This window comes from Haliotis rufescens, unplaced genomic scaffold, assembly GCF_023055435.1.
Source record: "Haliotis rufescens isolate VD_foot unplaced genomic scaffold, xgHalRufe1.0.p SCAF_2, whole genome shotgun sequence".
In the NCBI taxonomy this organism is placed as follows: domain Eukaryota; kingdom Metazoa; phylum Mollusca; class Gastropoda; order Lepetellida; family Haliotidae; genus Haliotis; species Haliotis rufescens.
In genome coordinates, this window is record NW_025963890.1 from 2434549 (window position 1) to 2458303 (window position 23755).

At 39.1% G+C, this 23755-nt stretch overlaps 1 protein-coding gene across 1 annotated transcript; it reads left to right on the forward strand.

Annotated features, from left to right (window-relative positions):
- On the forward strand, positions 1 to 20232 carry LOC124114132 (actin, cytoplasmic-like). The gene is made up of 3 exons (XM_046474695.2): positions 1 to 217; positions 1891 to 2635; positions 19353 to 20232. Exons 1-3 carry the CDS (start codon positions 95 to 97, stop codon positions 20087 to 20089), a joined length of 1605 nt encoding a protein of 534 aa, XP_046330651.1. The 5' UTR covers positions 1 to 94; the 3' UTR covers positions 20090 to 20232.
- The last annotated feature ends 3523 nt before the right edge of the window (positions 20233 to 23755 follow it).

Consider the following 23755-nt stretch of genomic DNA (forward strand, 5'->3'; position numbering starts at 1 on the left):
GCTGTTTCTGCCACACCGTCAGCGCTCGGCAAGCAGCACATACAGATCTCTCTCCTCTCTATAGTTTCGTTAGCTCACACAATTAACAACAACCATGGATGATGATGTTGCTGCATTGGTCTGTGACAACGGCTCCGGCATGTGCAAAGCCGGCTTTGCCGGAGACGATGCTCCCAGAGCTGTCTTCCCCTCCATCGTCGGACGCCCAAGACATCAGGTAAAGAAGTTTTCTTTGTTGTATTACACGTGTCATGTCAAGATAAGGAGTTAGTTTCACTTTGTCAAGTTATTGGGTCAAAGTTACCACGTGGAATACAAGTCATGTGGACACTGAGATGCTATTCCGCTAATTGGCTTTCCATCCAAAGGATATGCACATGCACAGCGCTTAGTAACCACAAACGGTATATGTGGTTGCGTAGTAACAATATAAGATACACACAACATGAAAAAAAATAATTCTTTCATGATTGCTTGAAATTGTCGAAGTTTAAAGTTCAAATGTCATTAATCCGGGCACCTTTCTACGCAGGGTGCTGTGATTCAAGCATAGGCTTATATGGTAGGGTGGGGTAGATGTAATGCTATTGGTGTGACAGATTGGGAATACTACTTAAATGCTATATGTTAAACCACTTTATGTGTTACTATATCATTAGGCTCTACATGTTATTCAACCAACAATAGGACACATTTCATGAATGTCGACTTCTCAACCGCTTCTGAAAGTGGATGCTGCTATTTTTAGATTTGCTCTTAGCCATCTCTCTGAAGATATGCTACGGGGTATTCTGAGGCAGAGTTTACTGATTTGCGTGGAGAGTGTGTGAGGTTTATCTGGCAGTTGCCCCAAGTTAATTATTGCTGACTGGCACGGATGGGAATCCTGAGTGTGCACTCTTGTACTACCAGCCTAGTAAGGTGACGGCAGCATTCCGCGCTGCTGTGATGGCGCTACCATATGTACTCGAGGGGGGGTGGGGGAGGGAGGGAGGGGGAGGGGTGTCGGATTACGCACGTGTGGCGTCTCTCTTGGCTGAATTAGCGACCGTCAAATGAGGACCAGGAACACAAGATAATGCCTTAAATGTACAAGGAAACGTTAAGCGTTAGCGGAGTGGCGCGGAAGCTTGCTGTTGTTGGCCAACCTTTGTTTCGTCTGATGATACGCCACTATCTGATGGAGATAACTGATACACTTACCAAATATTTTGAATAATTTGATAACTAATATTAATAATTTTGGAAATTAATGTTTTATTATTTATCAATATTTAAGTAAATTTACTCGTTTTATGAGGTTTATTTATGATCGCCAATCGTGTTTTTACAAACATGCATCCAAATTTCATATCAAGTATATAGGAATGAATCTCGTTCACAAAGTATAAACACACAAAGCTCTATTCTACACTATATGATCATTGTTTTGTAGTTTGTGCACAATAATGACATAATAATCAACTTTAGATTCAGCTGTTACCATGTGGACATGTTGTTCTTCCTAAGTTGAACATTAACTACAACATTAAACAGTGATCCGTATAAGTCGTACTTCTTTAACACGATACATCGTCTACTACGAATTATCTTTCTTATTGACACTAAAACTTGGCTGTATCCCCAACCCCCACAGACACCCCCATCCCAGCATCCCCCCCCCCAACCACACACACACACACACACACACACACACACACACACACACACACACACACACACACACACACACACACACACACACACACACACACACACACACACACACACACACACACACACACACGCGGATAATGGATAACGCCAACGCCATACATATCTTCATAAAGACTATTTCTCCCTTGTATTGTCTTTGATGAATCTGGATACATGTTTCAATTTATCTTCCAGGGCGTGATGGTCGGTATGGGTCAGAAAGACAGCTATGTTGGAGATGAAGCTCAGTCCAAGAGAGGTATCCTCACCCTCAAGTACCCCATCGAGCACGGTATCGTCACCAACTGGGACGACATGGAGAAGATCTGGCATCACACTTTCTACAACGAGCTCCGCGTTGCACCAGAGGAGCACCCCGTCCTCCTGACAGAGGCTCCCCTCAACCCCAAGGCCAACCGTGAAAAGATGACCCAGATCATGTTCGAGACCTTCAACTCTCCAGCTATGTATGTGGCCATCCAGGCTGTTCTGTCTCTGTACGCTTCTGGTCGTACCACGGGTATTGTTTTGGACTCTGGTGATGGTGTCACCCACACTGTCCCCATCTATGAAGGTTATGCCCTTCCCCACGCCATCATGAGGTTGGATCTTGCCGGTCGTGACCTGACTGATTACCTCATGAAGATCCTCACTGAGCGCGGCTACTCCTTCACCACCACCGCTGAGAGAGAAATCGTCAGAGACATCAAGGAGAAGCTCTGCTACATCGCCCTTGACTTCGAGCAGGAGATGGCTACTGCTGCCTCTTCCTCCTCCCTAGAGAAGAGCTACGAGTTGCCCGATGGTCAAGTCATCACCATTGGTAACGAGAGGTTCCGTTGTCCAGAGTCTCTCTTCCAGCCTTCCTTCTTGGGTATGGAATCTGCTGGTATCCACGAAACCACATTCAACTCCATCATGAAGTGCGATGTTGATATCCGTAAGGACTTGTACGCCAACACTGTTCTCTCAGGAGGTACCACCATGTTCCCTGGTATCGCCGACAGAATGCAGAAGGAGATCACATCCCTTGCCCCAAGCACAATGAAGATCAAGATCATCGCACCCCCAGAGAGGAAATACTCCGTCTGGATCGGTGGCTCCATCCTTGCCTCTCTGTCCACCTTCCAGCAGATGTGGATCAGCAAGCAGGAGTACGACGAGTCCGGCCCATCCATTGTGCACAGGAAGTGCTTCTAAATGTGTCTTCTGGACTATAATTTCGATAATCCTCATACTATCCTGATTAGGACTATTCTCCGGCTGTTGGAAATTGCCGTCGCTCAATATTGTACATACACCGGTTCCAATATGGGCACTACCAAAAGTGACTTTCCATTCCTCAAAACAAACTGTATATTGTAATTTATTCCTTACACAAGCGCAATAAATCACAATCAACTCGTTTTTTAAACTGTTGTATTATTTCGTCTGATAAAGTAAGGATATAACACTTGAATCGTTTTCTTTACTGGCTTATAAAAAAAGCCAAACACTTATTGCTTGGTTACTATATAAATAGTCAACCACTTGTACATTTTGTAAATGAATTTGGTTGGTGATATTTGCTGGAAAGGACAACGATTCTTACTTGTCACAGCATGGGCTTTAATCACCGAACTGTGACGTTCACTTCGCCGATATGAAAGTCGCACCGTGTCTTGTACGGACACGTCAACGCGCCACTTGTTTCACTCACTGACAAAGTGTATGCACTTTACGGAGCGGGCAATAAAAGAGCTAATCATCCATTTGTTTATCTCAGTTTGTTTTGTGGTTCATTCCCATAGGATACACCGACATTAACGTGGTTGTCCCAGGCAGGGCGATCTAGTTCCTATATATACTACTCAAAAGAAGTTAAAGAACACCAGCCATGCCTATTAATTATAGTTACTAGTATATGAAAAAATCGGGTGTTCTTTAACTTCTTTTGAATAGTATGCCCGTCACGTCCATGTGTATATCATGCAGAGTTTGGTCTCAAATCTCATAAACGTTATGTTTCTTATGTGTGTGCACCGTGCAATTAGTTCTGAAGTAACGTATTAACTACATCGTTATATCACTATGATTGAGATCACTATGTCACTTATAATCAGCGCTGGTTGGCGCAGTCAATACTGTTGTCGTCGTATAAGCCGACAGACGTACACGCAGCTGGCATCAATGGAAACTATTTTGGGTTGGGGTTTCTCCCAGCATGTTTAGGGATGCTTACTCAGTATTACTGAAAGACAGCTTTTATTTAAACTACACTAAACTACAGCACACATCAACTGCTAAACACGAGGGTATGCGTCAGTGATGACTCAGTGGTAGATATTTACATTTTACAAACATTCTGGGACAAACAGGGCCGACACTTCCACTCGTATTTATAGAAGCGTACTGCACAGGCGTGTTCTATAAACCCAAATTCTAGTTACCAGTACAATTGGAGAGATCTGAATAGTATATTTGGAAATGTTGAAATTCTGATTGAGTTTTCTCATTAAGATGAATGATCTATTTATTGTTTTAAACACTAAATTACAAAAGAGTCATCAATAAAACTTAGTTATCGTATTCGTAAAATAAATATTAACATTAAGATGAATGATCTATTTATTGTGTTAAAAACTAAATTACAAAACAATTTATCAATAAAAATTAGTTAACGTATTCGTAAAATGAATATTGATATAAAGATGAATGATCTATTTATTGTGTTAAAAACTAAATTACCAAAGAGTTATCAATAAAAGTTAGTCATCATATTCGTAAAATAAATATTAACATGTATTTAAAGAGCAATGAATAAATAATGTAAGCCAGTAAAATATAGACTTGAATGCCGGTAGCAAAAATGAATTCATGGTTGTTTATTTTCGTAGGATGAAATGCACTATTGTAATATTATTTGATTTATTACAAAGTATTGAATAACATTACTTGCAACAGTTGGACTTTTCCAACAATCAGTTGAGTAATTATATTCCCGTATACACGTTTTGTCTTGCAGGAATTTGAATTTAACAAAAGATTTCAGTGATCCATTCATATAACTTCATCACCATTTTGCTTTTTACGACCTAGGGAATCTGTTTCAGCAGATAAGCAATTACTATCTTGAGTTGACGTGTTGAACTTATCCCTATCTTTAAAATAAATAAGTAAAACCTTTCATAATTGTTTTAGCAGGCATAATCATTTTTGTACAAAACATGCAAAACAAGTCAAATATGTAGTTTAGCACCTTTAAACTCTTCACATACACTATCTCAACAACCGAATATTTAGATCGTTTTTCCAGACACCCTTATGATTCATCAACTGAAATATCTTTCGCATTAAGACGAATGTTTACATTTGTATATTCATATAAACGTGTGACGTACATATTACATTGATACATTGTCTTTATTAACATTTATGTATCCACCTGCATGTGTGTAACAACTGCATGCATTGTGCTATGCGCATCGAAATTCACAATGAAGTAGATTAATACATTTTAGTTAAATTTTTATGTACATGTAATTGTACATGTAAATGAAAAACATATTACACTTTACGATTAGCTGTAAATGTCAGATAGAATTGGCTAGATTTGTAGTTTGGAAGATATTACCGGATCATTGAAAAATCGTATCATTGAAAAATCCGTAAAATAAAAGTTTCCAAACGCGGAATTCAGTATACATTATATAAATAACGGGATCGGTTGGTCAGGGTCGCTGACATGGTTGATATATGTCATCGTATCCGAATTGCTAGAATCGATGCTCATGATATTAATAACTGGATTGTCAGGCCCAGATTCGATTATTTACAGACCGCCGTCATACAGCTGGAATATTGTTGAGTGTGGCGTTAAACAATGAACAAACAAACAGTAAACATTATTACACTGAAACCAGATAGAACATCAATTATTAACGGTAATAGATACTACCTAGAATGGACTGATGCTCTGTATGTCAACATGTGGGGTGGGAAATAGGCGGGGGTGGCGGGGGTGGTCACTATCAATCACTGAAAGATGAAATTACAGTTACGTGATTAGCAGCGTGTGGCATACATAGGATATGGTAGATTGGGTCATGTTGACCTTCTGCAGGTCAAAGGCGTGGTTAGAAGTATTTAAAACGTCAGCCATGTATTACAATATCAGTATGACTTCAATTACTAATCTAGATTTATCAGTAAATGCAACAAATAAAATACCCCTGCTAATTGTGAGTTCCGCGCGTCACGCCAAACAAGGTAATCCCACTGTCTATCTCTGATGGTATGTCGGATATGAAGGGCACGACAGGGGTTGTCAATACAGAGTATATCTTATATTCACTTAGAACTTTTACATGCAAGGTAATAAAAACATAATCACATGTACATGGTCAGTATGATTTGGATCACGAACATATGTTTTCTACGACAATATTACTGAGACGAGGGGGAGTATACTATACAGGTTCAGCGCTGAGACACATACATGTGCGACATTAGGCACGGTAGTCGATGTACACACAGATGCATGTACAAACACTTTCACGCTCGTTAAGTTGGACGGTTAGTTTTCTTTGTGACAAATTGTTATTGAAATGGTGAGCGAAAATGACAGATAACCCTTTTCAGACGAAAGTGTTCACAGTTAATGATAGAGCTGATAAATGATAGTGTTTGTTATCAAAGTAAGGCATACAACTAATATCAAGCTTTAACATCGATGGGTTGGTAAGAGTATCGTAGACTTTTAGGATACAACAAATTCTTCTTTCTAATCTCATACATTTAGGGTTGTCCCCGTATCTGAAACAACAGTTGCCCTTCGTCCCACAAGCTTCCGTTGCCATATAAGGTTCTCATGCGGAGTATCATGTATGCACCAAATACTCAGCCACGGCAGATCTGTCAGTGACCCTACCCAACCTATAACTTGATCTCTAATCGAAACCGGCCAAGCTACATCAGCAGTAGCTGAAAGCGCACACTGGCAGCCGGCTCGCAGTGAATGGATTCACTCGCAATCCAGCGGTTTCTTTGACTGATTAGACTTGCACAAGTCTCTAAGGCAATAATTATTAGTTTAAATCATAATGTCTTGATTATGTAAATAATAAGAACAAGGTGTCCCTATAAAAGACTGGAGTCATGTGTACTGTCCACATATTTAGACTTGCCTATAAGGAGGGTAGCATTACTACACATCTATGGACTTTTCTTTCAGTACAGCCTTGGAGGAAGGCTATTGACTGATATTCGTGGAGCAGTGATGGTCTGTGTTCGGAATACGTATCAGCACTTGGTACCTAATGATAACTGCTTGTATACGATGTGTATATATATACACGTTGCAAACATGACATATAACATGGAATACGTATCAGCACTTGGTACCTAATGATAGCTGCTTGTATAAGATGTGTATATATATACACGCTGCAAACATGACATATAACATGGAATACGTATCAGCACTTGGTACCTAATGATAGCTGCTTGTATACGATGTGTATATATACACGCTGCAAACATGACATATAACATGGAATACGTATCAGCACTTGGTACCTAATGATAGCTGCTTGTATACGATGTGTATATATACACGCTGCAAACATGACATATAACATGGAATACGTATCAGCACTTGGTACCTAATGATAGCTGCTTGTATAAGATGTGTATATATATATACACGCTGCAAACATGACATATAACATGGAATACGTATCAGCACTTGTTACCTAATGATAACTGCTTGTATACCATGTGTATATATATACACGCTGCAAACATGACATATAACATGGAATACGTATCAGCACTTGGTACCTAATGATAACTGCTTGTATACGATGTGTATATATATACACGCTGCAAACATGACATATAACATGGAATACGTATCAGCACTTGGTACCTAATGATAGCTGCTTGTATACAATGTGTATATATACACGCTGCAAACATGACATATAACATGGAATACGTATCAGCACTTGGTACCTAATGATAGCTGCTTGTATACGATGTGTATATATACACGCTGCAAACATGACATATAACATGGAATACGTATCAGCACTTGGTACCTAATGATAGTTGCTTGTATAAGATGTGTATATATATACACGCTGCAAACATGACATATAACATGGAATACGTATCAGCACTTGGTACCTAATGATAACTGCTTGTATACGATGTGTATATATATACACGCTGCAAACATGACATATAACATGGAATACGTATCAGCACTTGGTACCTAATGATGCTGCTTGTATAAGATGTGTATATATATACACGCTGCAAACATGACATATAACATGGAATACGTATCAGCACTTGGTACCTAATGATAACTGCTTGTATACGATGTGTATATATATACACGCTGCAAACATGACATATAACATGGAATACGTATCAGCACTTGGTACCTTATGATAGCTGCTTGTATACGATGTGTATATATTTACACGCTGCAAACATGACATATAACATGGAATACGTATCAGCACTTGGTACCTAATGATAACTGCTTGTATACGATGTGTATATATATACACGCTGCAAACATGACATATAACATGGAATACGTATCAGCACTTGGTACCTAATGATAGCTGCTTGTATACGATGTGTATATATATACCCGCTGCAAATATGACATATAACATGGAATACGTATCAGCACTTGGTACCTAATGATAGCTGCTTGTATACGATGTGTATATATACACGCTGCAAACATGACATATAACATGGAATACGTATCAGCACTTGGTACCTAATGATAGCTGCTTGTATACGATGTGTATATATATACACGCTGCAAACATGACATATAACATGGAATACGTATCAGCACTTGGTACCTAATGATAGCTGCTTGTATAAGATGTGTATATATATACACGCTGCAAACATGACATATAACATGGAATACGTATCAGCACTTGGTACCTAATGATAACTGCTTGTATACCATGTGTATATATATACACGCTGCAAACATGACATATAACATGGAATACGTATCAGCACTTGGTACCTAATGAAAGCTGCGTGTATACGATGTGTATATATATACACGCTGCAAACATGACATATAACATGGAATACGTATCAGCACTTGGTACCTAATGATAACTGCTTGTATACGATGTGTATATATATACACGCTGCAAACATGACATATAACATGGAATACGTATCAGCACTTGGTACCTAATGATAACTGCTTGTATACCTTGTGTATATATATACACGCTGCAAACATGACATATAACATGGAATACGTATCAGCACTTGGTACCTAATGATAGCTGCTTGTATACGATGTGTATATATACACGCTGCAAACATGACACATAACATGGAATACGTATCAGCACTTGGTACCTAATGATAGCTGCTTGTATACGATGTGTATATATACACGCTGCAAACATGACATATAACATGGAATACGTATCAGCACTTGGTACCTAATGATAACTGCTTGTATAAGATGTGTATATATATACACGCTGCAAACACGACATATAACATGGAATACGTATCAGCACTTGGTACCTAATGATAGCTGCTTGTATACGATGTGTATATATATACACGCTGCAAACATGACATATAACATGGAATACGTATCAGCACTTGGTACCTAATGAAAGCTGCTTGTATACGATGTGTATATATATACACGCTGCAAACATGACATATAACATGGAATACGTATCAGCACTTGGTACCTAATGATAACTGCTTGTATACCATGTGTATATATATACACGCTGCAAACATGACATATAACATGGAATACGTATCAGCACTTGGTACCTAATGATAGCTGCTTGTATACGATGTGTATATATTTACACGCTGCAAACATGACATATAACATGGAATACGTATCAGCACTTGGTACCTAATGATAACTGCTTGTATAAGATGTGTATATATATATATACACGCTGCAAACATGACATATAAAATGGAATACGTATCAGCACTTGGTACCTAATGATAGCTGCTTGTATACGATGTGTATATATATACACGCTGCAAACATGACATATAACATGGAATACGTATCAGCACTTGGTACCTAATGATAGCTGCTTGTATAAGATGTGTATATATATACACGCTGCAAACATGATATATAACATGGAATACGTATCAGCACTTGGTACCTAATGATAACTGCTTGTATACGATGTGTATATATACACGCTGCAAACATGACATATAACATGGAATACGTATCAGCACTTGGTACCTAATGATAGCTGCTTGTATAAAATGTGTATATATATACACGCTGCAAACATGACATATAACATGGAATACGTATCAGCACTTGGTACCTAATGATAACTGCTTGTATACGATGTGTATATATATACACGCTGCAAACATGACATATAACATGGAATCAGGACATCTTGCTGTTTTGAAGTGTGATACCTAAATTGTTTGGTTGTATTTTTAGCACTGCATTCACCGCATTTTTCCAAAGCTTTTGATACTGTATAGAGAATAGATCTTTGGCATATGTTAGCTATGTACAATATAGACAGTAACGTCTTCAGAGTAGTAAAACATGTATAATGATGTAACGTCAAGTAATATATTGTCACACTTCGGTACACTTACACAAGTCTATAAGGCAGTAATTATTAGTTTAACTCATAATTTCTAGATTATGTAAACACATTGTCCCTATAAGAGACTAGAGTCCTGTCGACATATCGAGACTTGCCTATTATGAGGGTAGAATACAAATACTCCCCATGGCTTATATCTATAGTAACAAAAACCATAAAAAAGATCAATTTATTCAATCCTGACACAGCGATATATAAAATATTTTAAAGGGATATTCTATAAAGTCAATAAAGCATGCCATCTTTTGATAATTATGTTTTGCTTTCAAGTTCCGTATCATATCCGTTGTTAGCGTTTCGAACATTTAATCTCTATCTTCCTGTAGAGACCGTCCCTCTCTGTTCCACCCTCCTTTTATATATAACGCCTTTGTAAAGTCTTGATCTAAATATAATTCCTTCTACGTATTATGAGTGGCCAAAACTGTAACAATGCCAGAAACTCTTGTGTACTGGAAATGTTTCCATGTAAAACAAACTGACTAAATGCATTGCAATTGTACACTGTGCCATTAGAACTAAATGTAACAAGTTACCGTTGTGATCCTGTTAGTCACTGCTTTGTTAGTGTAATAAATATATGCTCTTGTACCATTGTCAGTGGTGATGTGACTATACAGAATTGAATTGATTCCATTGACCAACATTCTAGCTATGTAACGGCGGCTGTAAATAATCGAATCTGGACCAGACAATCCAGTGCTTGATATTGTGAGCAATGATCCACGTTTTCGGAGTACGATGACACGCAACAAACCACATCAGCAAACCTGATCTCCCTCCTACGACCTGTATGTGTTGCTGGGGACCTGTTCTAACCCGGAGTCAAACTGAAGTGATACCTTAATAGTAGCGTTGAGAAGTAAAAGCAATAATTATAAATAAACAGGATCGGAGACAAGGAATCCAGGGTCACCGAAATGTCCGCCTGTGGGTAGGTAGTGCATCCACAGTGATACTACACCATGAGAACGCGAGCCCTGACGTTGCACGTCAAAAAATAGAAAAATAGCGTTTTAACTTTTTTCTAAGTGCAACATACGAGAGGAAATAGAAGCAGAGACTCCTGATTTAGTGGACGGTGACAGTTTCAATGCTGTCCTTACGGTAGTCTGTCTGCATCGCTGACATACGACCATAGACTCCATTGAACAATTTAAGAAATAATAGAGTGTGTTTTTTATATTCGCCTTTTCAGAATATGTATAGAGAGACATTTGAGGCAATTTGTTTCCAAATATGGGCATTTGAACATAATCATAAGATCACTACACATAATAAGCTCACTACCACATAATGATAGGATACACAGAATCATAAGGTCACTACACATAATGTTAAGATCACTATACATCATCAAAGGTAACAAACGCATAATCAAAATATAACTACGCATAATGATAAGATCACTGTGCATAATCATAAGATCACTATACATAATTATAAGATCACTAGCACATAAAATCATAATATCACTACCACATATATTCTTAAAATACATATATCCCACAGTCATTGTGCAGGACTATATACATACAAGAATTTATCATTCAGTTGAGACTTGGAGCAAGGCTAGTGTTTCTTGTACGCAGTTCAATAGCTGCTGAGGGAATGCCTGCAGGAGACACGATGTAGGCCCCCACCGCCCCATAGCACCATACAGAGCTCCGCAACGTTACCTCCGCCATATGTTATTGCATATCATGTAGTAGTAGTTGAAGTAGACTTGCACAGGCCTCTAAGGCAAGGATCTTTAGTTTGAATCATTATTTCTAGATTATGTAAATAATACGAACAAGTTGTCCTTATTAGAGACTGGATGTGTCCACATATCTAGTCTTGCCTCTTTGGAGGATAGAATTACTACACATCTATGGACGTATCCTTCTGTACAGCCTTGGTGCAAGGCTATAGTTGAGGTAGCACTGCACACACTGAGCCTACATTAGACGTGTATAGACGACAGAAGGTTACAATAGGTGGATGTGCCACTGATTTGGTTATTTGAATGTTTGCTACATTTACACAAGAAAATTATTAAATCAGGTTTCTTGGAGGGTATATTCATTTCAACTATGCTCACTTAACATATTTTCATTTTTCAAAATGTACTTGACGCTATATGCAGTGAGCTTTATTTCACAGAGAGATAGACAAAAGACGTGTCATCAGTAGATCAGACACTACAGCTGCATTAATGACAGACTCAGGAGAAAACAGATATTGATATTATAATACGTGCATGTGTGCCATACTGATTTAAAAGAGTGTCAAAAGTAGTGTATTTCATTACTGTTTCGTAAAGTCAGTATGACACACATGCGAGCGTAATAATTTCTTCATTACCAAATATTTTTTAATCCTCTTGAGCTCTGCTTCAGGAAAATGCATGGGTCAAGATCGCCGTCTTAGAAAACCACAGTTGTCGAATGACGTCAACAATTTTCAGCTATGACGTCGTTTCTAGCGTGACATAATTCTTACTTTAAGTCAAAATATGATTCGAATGACGTCAACAATGACGTTCGGATTACGTAAACAATACACTGGAGCGCGACACGTGATATTTGCACCAGTGCACATACGATTTGTATGGACTCGGTTATTTCTAACCCAATGGGTAATAAAGCCGTCTTTACACATCCCCTTAAATAACCACGCCCACATCATAATTCTTGTTCAACTTCTTGAAGGTGATCTGGATTCTTTTGAGTTTGCCAGAGAAAACATTGCGAAGGTAAATTGTGAAAGACATAGACATGTAGAGAAAATTCAATGAGGTCAACTACCATATGCCTCAACATAGAGTACACGAAGTCAACTAGTATATGCCTCAACATAGAGTACACGAAGTCAACTAGTATATGCCTCTACACAGAGTACACGAAGTCAACTAGTATATGCCTCTACATAGAGTACACGAAGTCAACTATGATATGCCTGAACATAGAGTACACGAAGTCAACTAGTATATGCCTCTACATAGAGTACACGAAGTCAACTATTATATGCCACTACATAGAGTACACGAAGTCAACTTTTATATGCCTCTACATAGAGCTTTCACATAACAAGTACCCACATTCACATACACAATGACACATTACATTCACATACTCCATGGCACATTACATTCACATAATCAATGGCACATTACATTCACATACTCAATGGCACATTACATTCACATACTCAATGGCACATTACATTTACAAAATACTTTGACACATTACATTCACATACTCAATGGCACATTATATTCAATACACATTGGCACATTATATTCACATACACGTTGGTTCATTATATTCACAGACACAAGTGCACATTACATAAACATCCAGCTGAACATATTATATTCACATACACAATGGCACATTATATTCACAAACACATGGGTTTCTTACAGGTATAACACAGTGAGTGTAATATCATAGCATGCACAAGCTTGCATGTGTAGAAATTAAACATGCATACGTGACTTTGTTTCGAGGCGTTGATATCCAGACAGCAACAGTGTTACAGGTAACGGGTAAGTGTTTGACTGCGCTAGGCGTACTTATAACTGCCGCGCCAACTTCACACTTCACTGTAGAGAAGGAGTATAGGGCACACAATCACCGTCTTATCAGCCATGCATCAACATTTCATTGAATGGTTTTTAACTTTGAAAATATTTTAACAACGTATGGGGCTGAGGCTTTCATCTACAAGAAAACCTCAAAACGAATCTGGGGCGATGGGATAGCCTAGTGGTTAAAGCGTTCGCTCGTCACGTCAAAGACCCGGGTTCAATTCCCCACATGGGTACGACATGTGACGCCCGTTTCTAGCGTCCCCCGCCGTGATATTGCTGGAATATTGCTATAAGCGGCGTAAAACCATACTCACTCACTCATAACGTATCTATGTTGGTGTGCACATCTTTGAGCATATCAAATAAAACAAGCGCCTTTGTATTTCCCTCAAGTTATAATGTGCAGTGACATACCATTGCGGAGATGAAATCACATTCATTTGTCGGAAACAATTCGCGAACAATCCTAAAATTGGACCTAATTGACTTTTTGCATGTAATATAAATATATGTTTGACGATTTGACTTTTGGTCAGTGATTCTCGTCTTCATCGCTTCATACTGGCGAGAGACTGACTTTAACTATATCGTTACAGGTCTCCTGGTGCACGTGAGCTGGAGTTGCGCAGTGAACACACAACTACACACACATCCTTGTTGATGGCGACTTAGTCCACTCTGTATCGTGTCTTGTCACAATAGAGTGAAACTGAGTGCAGCGTTAACAAATGATTGAAAGATGATTATTTATTTTTTTAAATTATTTGTTTTAATACCATTTAGTTCGAGGTCATTTTATCGAAGTTCATTTGATTTTGTGACCTAGGATGCTCGGATTGTTTCCGATGTAATTGTTCTGGTGTGAGGACAAACGTGACTGGTACTAGTGTCTGCAGTTGTCGGTGTGCCAAACTTTGAGGGGATACCATCGCCTACTTTGTAATCTGAAGGGCAAAAGAAAGTATACAGTGTTTGTTTGTGTGTAATTGAAAATTGAAAGAAATGTTGTTAGATTGTGTTATGTCTATTTGGGCATCACTCATTCCTGCAACAGTTGGAAAAAGTAATCTGTGGTAAATTTTTGTAAAAAATGATTGGTCAAATGAAGACTGGGGTAGAAAATGATTTTGCAGCCACATGACCCCTATCATGTTTGAAAAGTTGTAAATGTGTGCCGAAAAAAGCAAATCTATTGATTTGGAAAGCTAGGATGTCTAGATACCCATCAGCAGTTGTGTATTATGCAAAAGTCTTTTCTTAATTTTTAAAGGTTTTACATCTAATCATATTTAAAAAACCCAAAAAAACCATGTAGAAGTATTCGTTGAGTGCTGACTAAGAGGCAGTACAGTTCATTTTTTGGATATAATATCGCTAACTTAGATATGTTCAATTGAAAATCAAACATACATGTATGATAAAATCAACTGAGAGGTATAGTTTTCTTTTGCGCCTCAGTATATATTATAAAACCCAACGCTAACACAGACTCGCTACAGAATATCCCCGACAAAATATAACAAAAAGCCAAATATGACTAGAATATAAACTAACGGGGAAAAGAAAGTATACACTTAAAAAAGGGATTGGACCCAAAACTTTCAAAAGTTACAAGGCAAGTTACACTGCAAACTTAAGATGCCCATATCAAATACAGCACAATGGAATAACCATTTCTTGTTTGTTTCATTTCTAAAGATCTTCAAACATAGGTGTATACTTTCATTTCCCCGGTAGTGTAATATAAGCATAATTAGAAAATTAAATATAACTTTTCAAATAAACTGACACCTTTAAAACGCAAGTTTAAATTTTCAAGTACTTATGGTGTAGCAAAATAGAATAACTTAATATATTTCTTGAGCAGAACTACTTTTGAAACTGTATAATTTAGATAAAAGTATAACCACCACGTGTTCCAGAAGTCAGTTGACTGTCATCGCCAGGGTAACCACAGTGTCACGTGACCACCACGAACCCGAGTGCCCGGCACGACTGCATCAAGACAGTTGAGTTGGGACAAATCGTGTCTGTTGACTAAGTAGGAGCGTCACATCAAGATTATTTCTTTCGAATGATTTATTATTGTGATTGTACTTCCATAGTGTATTCAGTATGTATAGTCCTTGACAGCGTAGAGCTATAAAACATGATATGTTGTTATAGATGAATAAATATTGGCCGCTATTAGACACGAGGCATCGAGCGCGCACTTGACCTCATCTACACTTGAAACATGAATATACCTACATACTTACACCTATACATACTTTACACTATACATATAGATATACCGTATAAAAAAACCATATACACATATAAACATACATACACACACACACACACAATGTTATGGGCGGGGAGGAAGATTTTGACATACTAGATAATCGATACCACGTTCCTGTACATGAATGTACATTTATGTGTACTTTCCCTTTCTTTGCATATATATATATAGATTAACCCCAAATTTCTTTCAGATACTCTGGCACAACACTACATATCTAACAACAGAAAACCGTACGCTAGTAAAGAAACGCTCCAATATTATGTGTGTGTGTGATTTCTACTGGGAGCCTCGTTTTGAACATGCCTCGAAATATCAAAGGTTAAGAATGGTTAGAGCAAAGTAATTCGAACCCAGTTTGAAATAAAAACCTGCTGATTTCGCATAATATGATTATGTAGTAATATCCCAGTTAACTAGGAAAGTTATGTCATTGAGCATCCCGTGGCGATAGTGACTTGGCTGCACAGAGCAAGGGGGCGCTGCCCATCTGGAATCCCGCATCACGTGCATGCCCCCCCATCGAGGCATACCAAACATGGCAGTGCGGTCTCCCTTAGCCGGCAGCCGGGCGTTCTATAAAAGAGAACTGCGCCCAGACGGAGCGTTCACTCTCTAGGATCTAGCCGCTTGACTCTTGTGTTCCGTTGCTCTCACAAACTACCTACAGCCATGGATGATGATGTTGCTGCATTGGTCTGTGACAACGGCTCCGGCATGTGCAAAGCCGGTTTCGCCGGTGACGATGCTCCCAGAGCTGTCTTCCCCTCCATCGTCGGACGCCCCAGACATCAGGTAAGAAATAAACTTAAGAAATGCTGATATGAGAATTTAAAGAAGTTAGACGAAAAATGTGATAAGATAAAAGAAATCGTCTTGTTTCATGCTCTCTGTTCTACTATAATGTCTCTGATGTGGAATGTATAAGAATTATTGAGTAAAGGAATGAAATTCTCAAATTCTATGAAGGTTAGCACTTTTACCAAGGATGGGCATAGAATGTTTGATGAAACCGGCTCCATTGTGACCTTGACCTTCACAAAACGAACATGTATGTATCAAATGAATATGTGAAGATGGTTAGTCATATTCCATTGCAACACATAATGTGTACGGGTAAATGTGATGTATACTACATATAATTATTTTTGCAGAGTTAGCTTTTTATCCAAGCACATACAGGTATCCATCCATCCATGGATATCCTAATTCTATAAGAACAAACCACGAATCCACCTACATATCTTCTGTGTGTGTCTGTCCATCTCTCTATTTGCTGTCTATGTCCCTCTCTTGCTTTCTCAACTCCCTCCCCATGCTCTTTCTCCTCCCCCTCCCTCCCTCCTTTTCGCGGTCAATCTATAAATATCTTCTCTCACATGCATGTACATTTATGGTAATAGGATTTGTAGGGAGCTTCATTCAACTTCCCGTTCTCCCCGACACACAGACACAGTGGCAGCATGGCAGTGGGGGTTTCTATCGTTAGGATTGGATTTCATTTTAATATTTATGATGCATTTTTATTTATTTTTTATCTGAATGATAACTTAGTTCTCCTAATCCTAGACATTGTCTCTTGCTGGCACGTAAGACATAGTTGAACAGTGGGCAGTGAGATTCAATTCACCATTAAACCACTCAATCTGGATCAACTCGAAACAGAAGATAAGATTATTTCTAATCAATAGTGTGAAAGTACTTAGACGTTCAAACCAACAAACATTTACTTCTACACATACCAACCGGATTCGGTTCAAGTTTCACAAACATGAATCAAATGTCTCCGATTGCTGCGTCTTTGAGAACATTAAAGGGGCATTTCTCCCTATCCATGATACGTTAATGAGACATTAATCCCTATCCACGATGCGTTAATCCAGAGAGACACAATTTTCTAACTATAACACTATGACCTCTTATGAAAGACCCTCTCAGAGTAGCACCCCCTAAAATGGTTAGATTTGGAAACGCATGATTGGTTGTGAACAAATTGTCTCTTAAGCATCACAAAATGCAGTAATCCCAAGATGGTACGATGTCTTTATTTTTGTTATTATCGATGAGTCAGCCATATGGGCATGGTTAGCATTCCTTGCATTCATTTCAACTGAAGGGGCCTTTACTCTGTGACTTGGTGCCAGGGTTGTCTGTCTCGGAGCGTTGTGATGAGTGGCATGTCTGGTACCCGGAGTTCCTTGTGTGATAGGACATTAGAAGCCTTACCCGCAGACATCATGCATTTTATGTCGGACCAAACAAAGACGACATAGTTCAGCAACGGTTAATTTGACAAAAACATGTTATTTATGTGACAACTGTGACAAGACTTTTTTTATTGAAAAAGTTGATAATTGCAATATTCCAAAAGTTGTCGCTAGAGTGACCCAGCGCTCTTCACCCTGCCAAAATAAATATCGCCCGTTTAATGCTAGGGTTGGTTGGTTTGTTGTTTAACGCCGCACACAGCAATATTCCAGCTATATGACGGCGGTCTGTAAATTATCGAGTCTGGACCAGACAATCCAGTGATTGATATCATGCTAGGGGTTGATATGTGTTTCTCTGATTCGCCCAGATAAAGGTACTTGGTATGCAGGCTCACCCGCCGCTCTCTCTCTCTCTCTCTCTCTCTCTCTCTCTCTCTCTCTCTCTCTCTCTCTCTCTCTCTCTCTCTCGATCTCGAAATATGTAGCTCTCATATCGACACATGTAGCTTTACCCAAACACACACCATGTCTGTGACGGTAGTGGGATTTGTGGGACGCTTCATCTATTTTACAATAAATCCATTTTCGTCGAAGTAGTATACTAGTATATAACCTCTCTATGAATACTTACAACTGTCGTGTCGATTTCCAGGGCGTGATGGTCGGTATGGGTCAGAAAGACAGCTACGTGGGAGATGAGGCTCAGTCCAAGAGAGGTATCCTCACCCTCAAGTACCCCATCGAGCACGGTATCGTCACCAACTGGGATGACATGGAGAAGATCTGGCATCACACCTTCTACAACGAGCTCCGCGTTGCACCAGAGGAGCACCCCGTCCTCCTGACAGAGGCTCCCCTCAACCCCAAGGCCAACCGTGAAAAGATGACCCAGATCATGTTCGAGACCTTCAACTCTCCAGCTATGTATGTGGCCATCCAGGCTGTCCTGTCTCTGTACGCTTCTGGTCGTACCACGGGTATTGTTTTGGACTCTGGTGATGGTGTCACCCACACTGTCCCCATCTATGAAGGTTATGCCCTTCCCCACGCCATCATGAGGTTGGATCTTGCCGGTCGTGACCTGACTGATTACCTCATGAAGATCCTCACTGAGCGCGGCTACTCCTTCACCACCACCGCTGAGAGGGAAATCGTCAGAGACATCAAGGAGAAGCTCTGCTACATCGCCCTTGATTTCGAGCAGGAAATGGCAACTGCCTCATCTTCTTCATCCCTGGAGAAGAGCTACGAGTTGCCCGACGGTCAAGTCATCACCATCGGAAACGAGAGGTTCCGTTGCCCAGAGTCTCTCTTCCAGCCATCCTTCTTGGGTATGGAATCTGCTGGTATCCACGAAACCACATTCAACTCCATCATGAAGTGCGATGTTGATATCCGTAAGGACTTGTACGCCAACACTGTTCTCTCAGGAGGTACCACCATGTTCCCTGGTATCGCCGACAGAATGCAGAAGGAGATCACATCCCTTGCCCCAAGCACAATGAAGATCAAGATTATCGCACCCCCAGAGAGGAAATACTCCGTCTGGATCGGTGGCTCCATCCTTGCCTCTCTGTCCACCTTCCAGCAGATGTGGATCAGCAAGCAGGAGTACGATGAGTCCGGCCCATCCATTGTGCACAGGAAGTGCTTCTAAATGCTTTATAAATAAAACCTAGAGAACATTCAACGGACCGGAAAATTATGAGACATTCGGCTGAAGTGAATAAATGTTACAAATTGTAAGTAACACGCTGTAATCATATTCATGTGTTGAATAAATTAATAGCTTGAAAAACACCCCTCTCACGTTTCATGCTTCATTGATGTGACATCTCCTGTTGAGCCTAGACAGAAACAGCATTACCGGAACATAGTTATATACTGACCTGAGAAATATAGCCGCTCCTCTTTCAACAATGCACTTGAATATAAGTTCAATGCATGTAAGCACTGGAACGGAGTAACTGATTTAAATTATCGCCAGGGAGACATTATTTAAAAAAGTGGGCCCTTGGAGGGACAAATTCAGAATTTTATAAATGCGGATTTAAGATTTACAGGAGATTAATGAAAACAATTTCAAAATGCCAATAGGGGAAGGGAAGTAACTCTTCGCCACACCTAAAACATTCTTCTTTTTTTAGACAGTTCTGCAGTTTTAAAATTCACTTGGTAGATGATACTTTCAAAATTCCATTTTATTCTGTTTTTAGACCACCACAACTACAATCCGCCATCCAATTAGAAATTGTTCCAAGGTTTAAGATAGCGGTGTGCAGCCGGCCCAAATAATGGGGGAGGGGGTGTGGGTGTGGGTGTGGGTGTGGGTGTGGGGGTTAGTTAGTGTTACACGTTGTGTCCTAGGTGTGTGTCGTGCACGGCGACACACAAATCTCTACACTCAAAAGAAGATAAGGTTATACCGGTGTCACTGTGAATAATGCTCAAGGCTTTAGCTGGCAGATATGCATGTTTATGGTCAGCCTGGAAGGTCGTGTTGTGTATCTCTTTACCAACAAGCCACGTCTGTGAATAACGCTCATTCCTGGGAAAGTGGGACGTTCTACACAACAGTTATGCTATTTATAACAAGTGTGACTCATTTCATGTGAAAACCTGTCGACAAACACTTTCTAATAGCCTTCCCCACTGATAGCTAGATCTTATCTCAAAGTAGTTTCATGGAGGTGATAATTGTACTGCTTACAATTGCAGACTTACAACCCTTAGAATTACAAGGCGGTATCGTCCATTGCACACCGAGTGACCTACACAAATCTGGACCAGCTACACTCTCACTTGTATTAACCATTTCCCATTGTCCGCGTTGAGGCATAAGACCAGTCAGTAAAGAGTCATATCGCACGTCTCCCACCATGCAAACACGAACCTACAAAAGATTGTTCGGTTGATATATAGTTGTACAGTAATATTTCACTGGTGTCATAAGAAACCTTTGACAAATTATTGGTTCCGGGTGGTATTAGACCTTGAAATAAATTGCATTACCGCTATTAAGTATGTCATCATAGAATATTAACAGTAGTAACGACCTTGAACTTAAACCTTCATCTGTGAAGGTGCCTCCATGTGTCGCAACGCTTGCATCACAGGTGCCTCATTCCTCAATAAAATGTTTTGTAATAAAATGTAAAAGAACGCGACAAAACCCTTTCTTTAAGCATACGAAATATTTTCCTTATACAGACCCCGGCTGCACTATGTATCAATAGTATGTTTATGAAGCACATTGGAATAGTCATGACACCAGGTGCTCGCGAACATTCCATACCTGATCCTATACCTATACAAATAGCTCGTGGGCACGTGACATGGCTTCGTGATCTAGAAGTTTATTAGGAGTCGACCACTGGAAATTCGGGGGGACCAGATATATATTTTTTAAATCACGACGATGATCCCATTAAAATATATCTTTAATAAAACACCTTGAAGCAATGTAATTTTTGTTTGTGTTTGAGATAATTTCTTTTCTTTGCCAACAGTATGAAGAATAACTATGTTTTTCAAGCACATTTGGGACAGTATTTGAATTACACTCTCCATTTTGAACGGATGACATAAAAATGGCGGCAGTTTGTATGACATACATGCGGGTTAAATGAGCACAATAGGCCCACAAGTATGTAATGTTTATCATTTATTATACATAACCCAAAATAATTCTTTATTGCATACTATAACGACATCTATCAATTATGTATGATTTAAAGGTCAGGTTACCAGTTAATTTGTGCAATACAAACACTGAAAGATAACATCATCAATCGACAGAAACTAAGAATGGCTTTGCTCATAATAGCATATATAATCTAAATAAAATCATTCATCATTCAAAACTGGAAAACATGTTGAAGTATGAAAACTCAGTCCGTTCTCAGGAACAAGCTAGGGACAGAAAAAGATAAACCCTTAAAAATGTATCGAACGAATTACATCATTTACTCTTTAAGCGATTGAACGAATTATGATTCGCTCAATGCCCTTAGCATCTACTCCGTTATGTGTATAACGGACACCTCTAACATAGATACATTATGTATAACGGACACCTCTAACATAGATACATTATGTATAACGGACACCTCTAACATAGATGTATAACGGACACCTCCGATATACCTACCTTATGTATAACGGACACCTCTAACATAGATACATTATGTATAACGGACACCCCCGATATACCTACTTTATGTATAACGGACACCTCTAACATAGAGACATTATGTATAACGGACACCTCTAACATAGATGCATTATGTATAACGGACACCTCCGATATACCTACTTTATGTATAACGGACATCTCTAACATAGAGACATTATGTATAACGGACACCTCCGATATACGTACTTTATGTAAAACGGACATCTCTAACATAGAGACATTATGTATAACGGACATCTCTAACATAGAGACTTTATGTATAACGGACACCTCTACAATAGATACATTATGTATAACGGACACCTCTAACATAGATACATTATGTATAACGGACACCTCCGCTATACCTACTTTATGTATAACGGACGCCTCTAACAAAGAGACATTATGTATAACGGACACCTCCGATATACTTACTTTATGTATAACGGACACCTCTAACATTGATACATTATGTATAACGGACACCACTTAGATCGCTACATTAAGTACAACGGACACTTCTGACATAGCTACATTATATATAACCGACACCTCCGATATACCTACTTTATGTATAAGGGACACCTCTAACATAAGATACATAATGTATAACGGACACCTCTTAGATCGCTACATTATGTATAACGGACACATCTGACATTGCTACATTATGTATAACGGACACATCTGACACAGCTACATTATATATAACGGACACCTCCGATATACCTACCTTATGTGTAACGGACACCTCTCACATAGCTACAATATGCATAACGGGCACCTCTAACATAGCTACATTATGTATAACGGACACCTTTAACATATATATTTAATGTATAACGGACACATCTGACATAGATACATTATATATAACGGACACCTCCGATATACCTACATTATGAATAACGGACACCTCTCACATAGCTACATTATGTATAACGGGCACCTCTAACATAGCTACATTATGTATAACGGACACCTCTAACACATCTACTTTATGTATAACGGACACCTTTAATATCGCTACATGATGTATAACGGACACATCTGACATAGCTACATTATATATAAAGGACACCTCCGATATACCTACTTTATGTATCACGGACACCTCTCACATAGCTACATTATGCATAACGGGCA